The sequence below is a fragment of the Pelophylax lessonae genome, assembly GCF_965119305.1.
Source record: "Pelophylax lessonae genome assembly, chromosome: 3".
In the NCBI taxonomy this organism is placed as follows: Eukaryota; Metazoa; Chordata; class Amphibia; order Anura; family Ranidae; genus Pelophylax; species Pelophylax lessonae.
Window position 1 is genome coordinate 628,749,988 of NC_138770.1, and position 12,911 is coordinate 628,762,898.

Below are 12,911 nucleotides of genomic sequence, written 5' to 3' on the forward strand. Positions count from 1 at the left end.
CCGGGACAGTCAGGGCTAGTGCATTCCACAATGGCTAGCCTCTGATCTGTCCTGGGCTGCACTTACCTTTTAGAAGAAATACTTACCTTGAAAATGTATTGTCCAGCGCTGCCATCTCAGGTGTGGGCAGTTTGAAGCCAGCGCTATCCTCTTCTGCGTCCTCTTTCGTGTTCTTCGGTCCCACAATGCACTGCACCGGCCCCGCCGTCACTTCTGGTGCCGCAGCGTCATCCCTCCACAGCTTCTGGGCATGCCCAGAAGCTGTTTAGCAGGGAATGACGCGCGCGCATCGGAACTGACGTCGGGGCCGGTGCAGGCGCATTGATTCCTGGGAGCGATGACGTTCAGCTCCCAGGAATCATTGCAAAGCCAGGAAGTGACAAATCGCCGTGGCCACCGAGGGGAGGAAGAAGGAAGTAAGGTAAGTATATTTTCTTCTATACGAGGTAAGTAAAAAAAAAAATGCGATTATCCATTTGTTTTTCAGGTGACGCAGAGCGAGAAGATGGAGGTATGTATAAATTTAGGGTGGAACTCCGCTTTAACCCCTTTGTGCCTAAGGCCTAGAACACAATACAGTATTCGTTTTTTTTTTTTTCGTTCAACCCAGCGGGCTGAACAAAAACATAAAAATAAATTGAAGAGCTCAGGAGGAGCCACTGTACTAACTATACAATGTAACTACAGCAATCTCTCCCACCAAGCTATTGTGTTCTGACAGGGGGGTGGCCCCCCCGCCAGAACCCTCCAGTTGGAAGCTGACACACAAGCTAAATGGCTCTAGATATTCAGGCCGTGTATACAGCTATTTAGGGTAAAAAAAAAAATAAATAAAACCGGTTAATGCCCAAGCACAATTTTGCAACTTTGACATGTGTTAGTAAAACTGTACATATCACCACAACTAAATAGTTTATCCAGGTGGATTATATCTTGTGTTTTTTCAGGACAAATTGATTTTTTTTAACATCAAAAGGAAAACTGGCCCAAAATAGTAAACAAAATCATTTTATTTTTTATTTAGCTATACATTTGTTACTGCCAAATTTGTGGGGTCAGGCAATGATGTGGGCGAGAAGGCCTTGGCCGCAGTCTTCGCTCTAATTTATCACAAAGGTGTTCTATCAGGTTGAGGTCAGGACTCAGTGCAGGTCAGTCAAGTTCCTCCACCCCAAACTCGCTAATCCATGTCTTTATGGACCTTGCTTGGTGCACTGGTCCAAATCATTTGGCGGAGGGGGGATTATGGTGTGGGGTTGTTTTTTTAGGGGTTGGGCTTGGCCCCTTAGTTCCAGTGAAGAGAACGCTTAAGGCATTAGCATACCAAGAAATTTCGGGCAATTTCATGCTCCCAACTTTGTGGGAACAGTTTGGGGATGGCCCCTTCCTGTTCCAACATGACTGCGCACCAGTGCACAAAGCAAGGTCCATAAAGACATGGATGAGCGAGTTTGGGGTGGAAAAACATGACTGGCCTGCACATGACCTCAACCCAAAAGAACACCTTTGGGATGAATTAAAGTGGAGACTACGAGCCAGGCCTTCTCTCCAAAATCAGTGCCTGACCTCACAAATGCGCTTCTGGAAGAATGGTCAAACATTCCCATAGACACTCCTAAACCTTGTGGACAGCCTTCCCAGAAGAGTTGAAGCTGTTCTATCTGCAAAGGGTGGGCCAACTCCATATTGAACCCTACGTACTAAGACTGGGATGCCATTAAAGTTCATGTGCGTGTAAAGGCAGGCGACCCAATACTTTTAGAAATATAGTGTATGTGCTTAAGCACTAACCCTTGGACTCCTGCAAAGACCCACAAATACCCATTAACCCTGTCAGTGAAGTCTGCCTCATTCAGTTTCCTCTGAAGGGGTTAAAACGTTGCTGAACTGTTCCTGGAATCAAGAAGCATTACCACCCTTATGTAGGCTGTGTCTTCTTGCACTTCAGTGAGATGAGAATATGTTGCAGGGGGTGTTGCTATCAGCATTGTCATTGCAGATTCATAAATCTGTAGCTAGACAAATCGGCAGTTGGCCACACCTAGCCCCACCCACTGCTTTCTGGAGACAGTACTTCCTTTGTTGCGGAAACCCTCCCACTGTGAGAGGAAATAAGTGACACACAAACGAAGAAGGATTTGGCTCATTCAGGGAATGGAAAGTAAGTTTTCTTTTTCATTACCTTTAGGAGGGTTGAGCATTATATAGTAATTGGATCTGGGACCTGTTTGGACTGTCATGCACAGTCTTTAGGTGTACTTCAACTAAACAGAAGTTAGAGTTGAAATAACCACTTTAGTAAATCGGACTCTGGATAGCCTGGCGTAGTGTAGTGACGTACAAATGACACTTTATCTGGAAAGTTACTAGTATAGAATTTTAAATGAGTGGAGTGGAATACCAGGTAAACACAGGCGACAGGTTTATTGATAATACTTCTTTATTAAGATGTCAGAAAACTGGTGACATACCTGGGAGGTCTGCGGGCGGAGGCACACCATTCAAATAATGGAAGAAGACAGCGGAGCACCTCAAGAATGGAAGAACTGCAACTTTTATTGCTCTGTAGAGGTGCCATCCTGATGACCACCTTGGCGTGCTTTTAAGCAGAAAGCAAAAAACAAAAATGTTCCTTCAATACATTTTTAATCGTTTTTCAAAAGACATTTTTGATTCCAAAAAAATCAACACATACTAAATATGATTAGTCACAGTTCAGAGCATTTGGAAGTTTTATATATTAAAGTGTTACTAAATGCAGAACCTGCATTCACTATATCTGGTCTCCCACATTACACAGAACACGGAAATGTAATTATTTTAGTAAATATAAACTGCTAAATACCTTTTATCAGCAGTATACAGCAGCCTAGTGAATTCTATCATTGTCTGTAAAAGCATGTAAGTGTTTTCATTCTCCCACAATTGTCCTATGAGAATACAGGACCCCTGACCCTCTGTCTGGACAGTGCTGATAGGTCCTGTGCTGTTCACATGCACTCTCCCAAGAAAAAATAAAACAGAAAAAAAAACTCTCTGGCAATACACACCAAACTGAGCATGTGCAGCCTGTACCCTGGCTCTGTAAATACCAGGGAATATATTGGAGTCAGTGGAAGAAGGGGAGGATCAGAGAAGACATGATCGAACAGCATTTTTACACAATGCAGAGGATTAACCCCTTAGGTTCCACAGGGAGTAGAACAAGCATGCTTTACTGCATATACAGACTGGTTTTAATGTTATGGGTTTAGTAACACTTTAAGTCTGTTTTCCGAAAAGTCTAGATTGGCCCCATACCTCCCTAGAAGTCAGTGAGACTGCCTATCACACGGAAAAACCGATAGGAAGGTTCAAAATGTGGGAAGGTGCTTAAGCTAGACAATATTTACAGAAAAAAATATAATATTGCCTATTAAACTGGATCTCCTGATCATTTTTATATATTTTCATCAAGAATAATCTTTGATTGCAGGCATAAAGCTTTTTTTTAAATGCATCTCTGTTTTATCTTTTACCTAGCCCTGTCAATGCTTTAGGCACCAATCACATATATGCAAATCAGATGCATTTTTAACTGCACCAGGTTTGCATAACCTGATCCAGACCAGCTTTCAATGGAGCCGCTCACATATATGTGGGCCAGTTGTGGTGCAAATTTAAAAAGGGTTCTGTGTGTTTTTCAGTCTGGCTTAGGTGCGATTTCAGTGTCAAGTTCGCACCTGAACTGCCGAATGGAAACCGCTCTGGAATTCTATATGGGCATATATGTGAACCCAGCCTTAAGAGTATGTCAAAGAAGAAACCTTTTTTTCTAGTTTTAGATAGAGTGGGTTAGGAATGAAACTCATTAGGTTTTTACTGCTATTCAGGGTTCTGTTAGTAAGTCAACTCACTTCCTGTTTTGTTGCCAATGGTATTATCAGACAGGAAGTGAGGGGAAATCTGCTTCCTGTCTGTTAAAATACTGTCATCAGGATGGGAAGCGAGAGGAAATCTCTCCAGCATAGCCCCAGGCAGCAGTAAATACCAGACAATGGTTCTAATTATTCACCACGTGATCAAAAAGAAAGAAAAACATTGTGGCTGGAAATGCTCATTAACGTTATTCCCATCTTTTGCTTTGAGTGGATCTTGTTTGATCTTTTCACTAAAGGAAAGGGGGGATGAAGATAAAACAGAATATATAAACAGCTTATGTAATGGAGTGTAACAGACCTTCCAGTGCACTGGCAGATTGTTCTGTACTGAGACATCACAGCGTGTTCCTCCTCTCCATCTGAACATTCCTGATCCATATCATCTTCTTCTGCAGAAAATAACTTTTCATTATTGAACCGTAAGAAACTTAAATTAAGTGACTATTGAAAGCTATGAGTAAGTTGAATGGCTTGTCTTGCTTGCAGCACTTTTACCCAAACGCTCAAAGCCATAACTCAAAGTATCAAATACAGTTCCTGGTCATTTTATGAAATTTAGAAACATTTGGGGAGAATTTCCATACTGGAGCACTCAGAATCTGGTGCAGCTGTGCATAACAGCCAATCAGCTTCTAACTTGTTCAGTTAACGTTTGACAATAAAACCTGGAAGCGGATTGGTTTCTATGCAGAGCCACACCAGATTTTGCACTCTCCAGTTTTAGTAAATCTCTTGACTTTTCCCCAGTAGGAGGGGCGAAACAACCATATTCTTCAATGTTGTATGTATGGGGGGAAAGACAAAGCCAACAGAATATAGAGCAGCCCTGAAGCTGGATATGCTTGGCTGTAGAGGTACACAGGAGTCGTCTCAAAAACTGTTGCAGCATATATTCCCTTTAGCTGGTAAATATTAAACTCACATAATCACTCATTTTGATTTCTGAATTGCATTTTTTTTACAATGTAGAGCTTTACCTAAGCATGAAGTCAGCATTATCTGAACAATATGCGCCATGGTTACAAGGTGGAAGAGATGGAGGTCTCCAGTGGCCAAGCTGTACCCAGAAAAGTCCTGGCACTGTACAGCTGGAAAAGATAGCACCAAGCTGACCTGTACAAAGAAACACACAGTTATCAGCTACAAAATATTATACAACAGAAGATATCCTTTTACTATATGCATACAACCGAGGTCAAAGTCCCACCGAAACAATAATTTACTCTTGTATGGCTGCTGGCAAAGGAGCAAGAGGACATCCCCTCTTGTCATCTCAATCGCTGTTCCCAAAGGAAGATTACTCAGCAACATCTGTTCTAGTGACAAGTTTTGGATTTCTCTCTCAATAAAGGCAGCATACAGACCTGACAGGTGTTCTATAACCCCTCAGCACTTTAGTAAACGTTTTAAAGCTTTTAAAGAACTTTACAGAAGGGGTGGCCAGTTAGCATTTCCCATAATAGGAAAGTATTCCCATTATGCCGTACTGCAAAAGTCATCTGTAGGAACCTCGCTTTTTGATATGAAGAATTTTATACTACAGGTTGCTGCTGCCGGCCTCCACTTTAATAAAGAGGTATACAGATATAATTATTGGATATTGAAGTCCTTTCTCCATGCAACTTTTGTAACACTGGAGATAATAAATGCCCAATTTAAGCTACTTTTTCATGCACACAGCATTAGATGCAACAGTGGATTGGAGTACGCTTCATTGCAAGATATTTTCAGGTATGCACATTATGGTACACTTCACTCTATGTGTGCTTTACTCCATCAATGGGATGTGTGAGCTGCTGGTTGTCACCACTGCTGCTGCATTCTTTTGGGTGAATCATTTATTTGCCTCACCAACTGGGCAGCTACTAATGATGTAACCCCTGTGCATGCGTTCTGGAGTTACATTATACCATTCTTGGAAAGTGACGCAGCCCGCTGTACTCCATAAACAAATACTACTTTTGGGTAGAACGACCCTTTAAAATCTGAATTAACATTGAATATTCTTACCATTAAATGGAACATGTCGATGTCCAGTATGCTCTGTGACTCCTGTCCATCGTCTTGAGGCACAATTGCTGTGATAAAGAATATATGTTAATTAGCATGTCATAGATATCTGTTCTACAGATTGTAATCTCACAGAAGCAGGGCCCTCCTAACCCTATTGTACTGAATTTTATTGTTGCTGTATTGTCTCCCTTTATATTGTAAAGCACTGAGCAAACTGTTGGCGCTATATAAATCCTGTATAATAATAATAATAAATATTACCGCACTTCTAGGTTACCTAATTCTATCCGACAGAAATCTTTTACAATGTAGATGGAAAACTGTCCCTGTGCAATTCCTTCTCTATGGGGTACTAATATAATGAAGCCGGCTATTTAGTAACATCAATTTTTTGTTACATGGCAGGAAATGGCAGGAAACAGCAGTAGCACGCTAACGCTTTTCGGCTGAAGACTTTCTTATGGATTATTGCTACATTCCAAAAAGGTATTCGGGCCAATGCACCGCTTCCCAGTCTTCCAGGCATGTTTTCTCTGTTGGACTGTCCATAAGATACTGGTGAGCAAAACACTCCCCTCTAGGGGATTACAACACCGGATCTGCATGAGCACCCTGCCAGAGGGGTCATTGGATACACTGTACCCTGAGAAATGATGGCAGCAGGATCCAACACCAACAGGCAGACATTACAGGCCATCCCTGCTCTTGCATGCGGTATTTGGGTTCAGTCCCTATTGGCCATTAGGCCGCAGTGACTAATACAGATAAAGCCCTCCTCTACCCCATCAGAGGTACAAGAAAAAGACCAGGAAATTGGGAGTAAGCCCTTACAAGGAAAATGTTCAGAAACCTCTGTAAGCACACCTATCACCCAAGGAAACTAGGTTCAAGTTGCATCAAAATAAATGCTCTCCCCCGACAAGCATAGGAGGTAAAAGGGAAAAATAGACCAAATAAAACCTGAAAATTCAGGCCCTTTGTATTTCAGCTAAGTATTTTGTGGTCTGTCTGGGGCTCTGAAGTAAGGTGCAGACTCTTACACTGAAAAAGCCGTGAGAAGTGTTTCTGTACCACCGTCAAAGGACACACCGTCCAGTGCGCTGCAGCAAACCTGGTTAGTGACTTCAGGCAGTCATCCTAAAAGTTGAAAATTAAACATTCGAATTATGAAAATGCCAAAGAACTTTAAAGAGATCATATATCGAGGATGGGTATTCACTGTCATGTCATCTAATTTGGAGGCACATTTTGTTATGCAGAGATCATAGCAAATGCATTATAAAGTAGGTGTAAACCCTAAATGACAGTTATAGTTTGCTAAAGTACTGTGTATCACACACAATTGCATTTTTTCCCCCCAAAATATATATATATTTTTTTATCCTTTGTTGCATATGAGCACTGTAATCTCCTGCAGCATCTTTGAAACCACTTCCAGTCTACATGCATGCACAGCAGCAACTGCTGTACATAATTTCCCTGGACGAGCTTTCTTAATACTAATAAGGCCTCTATCACACTGGTGCACTTTTCTGAGCTTTTCCAGGGTGAAAAAAGTACATGAAAACAATTCCATATTAAATCCTATGTAACTATTCACACGGCAGGTCCGATGCGCTTTGAAAAGTTCTGCAGACTCCACTGACTTACAATGCAGGGACCATTTTTGGTGCAGTTTTTCAAAAGCACATTAATGTGAAACGGCGCTAACTGTGGAGGAGGGAGGAGGAGAGGGGAGGAGGAGAGGGGAGGAGGAGAGGGAGAGGGGGAGATGAGGAGAGGGGGGGAGGAGGGGGAGATGGGGAGAGGGGGGGAGGAGGGGGAGATGGGGAGGGGGCGAGATGGAGGGGGAGAGGGGGAGAGGGGAGAGGGGGAGGGGGGAGAGGGGGAGGGGGGAGAGGGGGAGAGAGGGAGGGGGAGATGGGGAGAGGGTGAGAGGGGGAGGGGGGAAGGGGGAGAGGGGGAGGGGGAGGGGGGAAGGGGGAGAGGGGGAGGGGGGAAGGGGGAGAGGGAGAGGGGGAGAGAGGGAGAGGGAGGGGGAGAGAGGGAGGGGGAGAGAGGGAGAGGGGGAGAGGGGAGAGGGGGGAGAGGGGGAGAGGGAGAGGGGGGGAGAGGGGGGAGAGGGAGAGGGGGGGAGAGGGGGGAGAGGGAGAGAGGGGGGAAGAGGGGGAGAGAGGGGGGAAGAGGGGGAGAGAGGGGGAAGAGGGGGAGAGGGGGGAAGAGGGGGAGAGGGGGGGAAGAGAGGGGAAGAGGGGGGAGAGGGGGGAAGAGGGGGAGAGAGAGGGGGGAAGAGAGGGGGAAGGGGGGAAGAGAGGGGGAGGGGGGGAGAGGGGGGGAGAGGGGGGAGAGGGGGAGAGAGGGGGGAAGAGGGGGGAGAGGGGGGGAAGAGGGGGAGAGGGGGGAAGAGAGGGGGAGAGGGGGGAAGAGAGGAGGAAGGGGAGAGGGGGGAGGGGGAGGGGGGGTGCGTGGGGAGCCGTCCCTGCTGGGAGAATGCAGTGATTATTGCTAGCGGATATACCCACTGGCAATAATCGTATGCCGAAAATCCAACATGCTGGATATACCAAAGTGGATTGAACAACTTGGGTAAAACCAGGTAGAAAAAAAACGTCTGGACAGCCGCACACTGCTTCAATCACCTTTATTGGTTCCAAATATAAAAACATCCCAAATTCTGCACTAAAGGGGGTTGAGAACACTGGAATATTAATGGACTTCAAGTATGTGTAGCTGCTGACTTTTAATTTTTGGAGGGGGTGGAGAGGAAGGCGGAACTCCGCTGTAAAGTGATTGTAAAGTCTCTTTTTATAAATAAAAAAACATGTTATACTTACCTGCCCTGTAAGTGGTTTTGCACAGAGGAGCCTGGATCCTCCTCTTGCTACTCCTGGCCCCTCCCTCCGTTCTAGTGCCCCCACAGCAAGCCGCTTGCTATGGGGGCACCCCAGCTGCATCTCTGTGTGTCCATTCAGACACGGAGCTGCCGTTCGGCCTAGCCCTCCCCCCCCCTTTCCTGACTGGCTGACTGACTTTGGCTGACAGCCGCAGGAGCCAATGGCGCTGCGGCTGTGTCTCAGCCAATCAGGAGGGAGAGTCCTGGAAAGTCGAGGGACTCGTTGACATCACAGGACAGAGATGGGATTTTTTAAAGGTATTAGGGGGTGCTGGGTAGGCTGCTACACACAGAAGGCTTTTTATCTTAATGCACAGAATGCATTAAGATAAAAAAACCTCCTGCCTTTACAACGCCTTTAGGTCTGCTGGTAAATCCTTTTTATGTATAAATATTTTGTATGAGATGTGGCCAGTGTGCACATGATGAATGATAATTCATATACCTAGGCTGGTAAGCACAAAACAAGTATAGAATCAAGTAACATCACGTGTTTTAATAATATATAAAAATGGCAGTTGACAACAATGTATGAATACAATACAGCAACAGTAAAAAAGGTATGTATATATAAAATCTGATAAAATCTGTAACAACGTTAACAAAGGGTGAGAGGGTATTACAAAACATACTCTCACCCTTTGTTAACGTTGTTACAGATTTTATCAGATTTTATATATACATACCTTTTTTACTGTTGCTGTATTGTATTCATACATTGTTGTCAACTGCCATTTTTATATATTATTAAAACACGTGATGTTACTTGATTCTATACTTGTTTTGTGCTTACCAGCCTAGGTATATGAATTATCATTCACAACATCATGTGCACACTGGCCACATCTCATACAAAGTCCCAAACTACTTTTTGAGCACTATGTGTTCTACTTTTTATGTATACATAGGGATGGTGACCCAAGGCAGGAGTCTCATTTAAAGTCCCACATATCCCTCATAATTTTTTCCCATTGTCCCCCCTCCCCCCCCCCCTATTTTCTCCTCCCCCTTTCCCTATATTATGTATAAAAATTTAGAATTCACTTAGTTTACTCAATTTGGTACTTCTGCAAAGAAATGCTCACCTGTCGACATGGCAAATTTCCAAATAAAGGTCTTTCTTCATCTGTCAATATTCGCTCTAAAAGCAAAAAAAAAAAAAATGTAAGTTACTTTTCTGCTGTGTGACGCACAAATCAACTCCAGCCAGACAGGATTAGCCTTACCAATAGTCTGTATCGTATATGCACAGCTGGCCCAGCACATTATTGGGACTCGTTGGTCCTGCTCGTTGGGATGGACGTTAAGTCCCACCTTGTAGGTTGCTGTCCCAAAAGTTGTCAGCATCTCTTTAATGCTATCAGAGTACGGGTTCCTAAAACAGAGTGGATCAAACATGGCCATCAGCATAATGTGCTAATATACCAATATTTACCAAGCCCAGAACTACAGTAAAAACAAAGATACATACTTTGGTTGGAAGGAAGGCCGGAACCCTTCAGGAATATTCACTTGCCTAGGAGTTTCAGATTCATCTGCAACCAACAGAAAGTAAAATATGTAAAACCTTAAAAAGGTGAATTCATAAAAAAAACAAAAAAAACAAAAACAAAAAAAAACTCTCTACGCAGACTCTATAAGCAATAACATCAGCCTAAGCAGTTTAGATTTTAAAACTATGAGTCTCTTCTGCTAATATACCTATAATTCATTTTTGCAATGACCGAAGCCTGCCAAAAAAAAAAACCTGTAAAAGCTTTTCATGGCTCTGGCCTGTCTTCTTATTAGGATGAAGCATTCATTAGAACAAGCGCCTCAGGAGGGAGCACCGCCCTTTTCCTGAGTGCGTATGCTTTAAGTCTCTCACTCTCTCTCCAGTTGCACCCGCTATGCTCATTGTTGCCAGAGGAGAGAGAACGCATTGCGCATGTGCGTCCCTCAGGAAAAGCCCGATAGTGCTAGGGGGCACTCATCTTAAAGGCTGCTCCATCGTATTCTAGAGTGATGCTATTCTGTATAGTGCCTAAACAGAGTATTTTATTTTTTTAAACCTTAATCCATTAATGAAGGGTATGTAACATTGCAATGTTGGAAGAGGTGGTGGATAAGTGATGGACTGACATTAACAGAGATGTACAGCCAAAGCTCATTTTGCAGTACATTACCTATGGATCACAGGAGTGCAGTTTGTTTTGCGCTCCTGTGACCCATTTTCAGCAGACAGCGGGCTGAAGTCTGTTTTCTGCTGACGTAACAGAAGTCAGTGCAATGGACAATGGAAGTTGGGATCTGCCAGGTACCTGGACTGACACCCGGCTCAGCCTCTCAGTGAGCCGCTGAGAGACTGAGCCGGCGGCCCCCTGCCCCTCCACATCCCATCGCTCCAGTGAGCAAGGAGAGGGCAGAGCCGAGAGCTGTGACTGACAGTCAGTAGCTCTCTGCTCGAGGAGCTTTCAGAACCAAGCAATCAGCAGTGTTTGAACACTCGGTTCTCAGTGCAGAGGTGCCGGGGGACCGATGTAGCATCCACCTAAGTATAATACTGGAAACAAATTTAAAGCCATACATCTCTTTTAAATCAAGTATAGGAGTAAAATCATCCCTTCTGCTCGTGCTTTTTTGCATAAATAAGTGGTCAACAAAGGGATTCTGAATCTAATACATACTAGTGATCCCATCTGCACAGAGTTTCTGTGATTTTGGGGAATTCCATCCACATTCCAAAACAAACTTGTATGTACCTTCTCAATGCAGCAGGGGCCTGTATATCAGCTATATTGAAGAAATCCTCTCCACCCACAATAAAACAATGGCTGGATTGAGTGGCCAGATATATATGCAGACTTTGCTTCACTGTCCTGCCTCCTGTGGGAGGGGAGTGCGGATACAAACAGTTCTCACCTGTGCTCATCTTTTCTGCTTCCAGTTCATTTAGGGCTCTGATCTGCTGCCCGGTAACAGAGATCCATTCTGCCAAGTCTGGCTGATCTGAGAAATCTAGCCTGAAAAGGGAAGATTCAAAGAAGCAATTACAGCACCTAATTTGTTTTTGGAAGAAACTGCACTACCTATGCCCCGTACACACGTTCCGATAATCGTACGACAAAACTCGCTTTCAACCTGATCGCACGATAATCTGATCGTTAGTACACAGCTTTCGACAGCCGATCACGACAAAAGCCGAAGGGACAAACAGGAAAACTTCTGTCGTACGACAGCCTCGCGAACGACAATAGTTTCATCAGTACACTATGCGTCCGCTAAAAATCGATCGACAAAGACCGCGCATGCTCAGAAACACTAAAATAGCATGGAAAAAGCCTGGCTGCCATTGTTTCTGTTTTGCACCATCTGATAAGTAGCTAAGCAACCAGGAAGCTTTTCCCGAATCGTACGACAAAAATCATATGGTTTGTATGCATTGTTGAATTCGATGTTAGTATCATGCAACAAAATGCGAACGATAAGTCGTCCGATTATCTGAGCGTGTGTACGGGGCATTAGTCTGGCTTAAGAGAACTCCATTAATACTTGAATTCAGTTGTATGCCAGCTGTGCTGACAATTTACAGAGACTGCTTTTCAGGGCAATGGGAATGCAAAGGTGAATGACCTGAATCAGCAGATTTGACCTGCAGCTGACTCAAACGACAATTTAGAATACTCAATTTCTCCCAGACAGTGAAAAAGCTAGAACATGTCCTTTCATCTCTGCTCTCCAAATCAGCAAAATACAGCCATGTACTAGTGGGGCATCTAAACTAAGGCTGGCCATACATTATACAATTTTCTCGTACAATTTTCCTTTAGATTTACCAAAACCATATAATATGCGGTCAAACCTAAACAATTGAAATTTGTATGCTATCTGGCAGGCCCTTGCACTACATAATTGAAGGTAAATTTAAAGGGAAAAGAACAAGAAAATTGTATAATATATATCCAGCCTAAGGAAAACTTTTTTTTTTTTTCTTCTGGACAGAGTGGCGATGGATTAGATCACCTGTCAGTTTTAATTGCGGTGTCCCGTTAGGAAGATTCACCCTCTTTATCAACTTGCCAACCACAATACGCATATACAGTATT

At 43.7% G+C, this 12,911-nt stretch overlaps 1 protein-coding gene across 2 annotated transcripts in view; it reads right to left on the minus strand.

Annotated features, from left to right (window-relative positions):
* The window catches only part of UBR2 (ubiquitin protein ligase E3 component n-recognin 2), a 180,603-nt gene that overhangs the window by 13,444 nt on the left and 154,248 nt on the right, over window positions 1-12,911 (minus strand). For both annotated transcript variants that reach the window (XM_082250166.1, XM_082250167.1), the window contains exons 33-41: window positions 11,728-11,828; window positions 10,298-10,361; window positions 10,053-10,201; window positions 9,912-9,967; window positions 6,974-7,070; window positions 5,931-5,998; window positions 4,898-5,033; window positions 4,219-4,309; window positions 2,472-2,599 (exon numbers count right to left, since the gene is read on the minus strand). In XM_082250166.1, coding sequence (XP_082106292.1) covers window positions 2,472-2,599; window positions 4,219-4,309; window positions 4,898-5,033; window positions 5,931-5,998; window positions 6,974-7,070; window positions 9,912-9,967; window positions 10,053-10,201; window positions 10,298-10,361; window positions 11,728-11,828 — 890 coding nt within the window. The remainder of the gene's footprint in view (window positions 1-2,471; window positions 2,600-4,218; window positions 4,310-4,897; window positions 5,034-5,930; window positions 5,999-6,973; window positions 7,071-9,911; window positions 9,968-10,052; window positions 10,202-10,297; window positions 10,362-11,727; window positions 11,829-12,911) is intronic.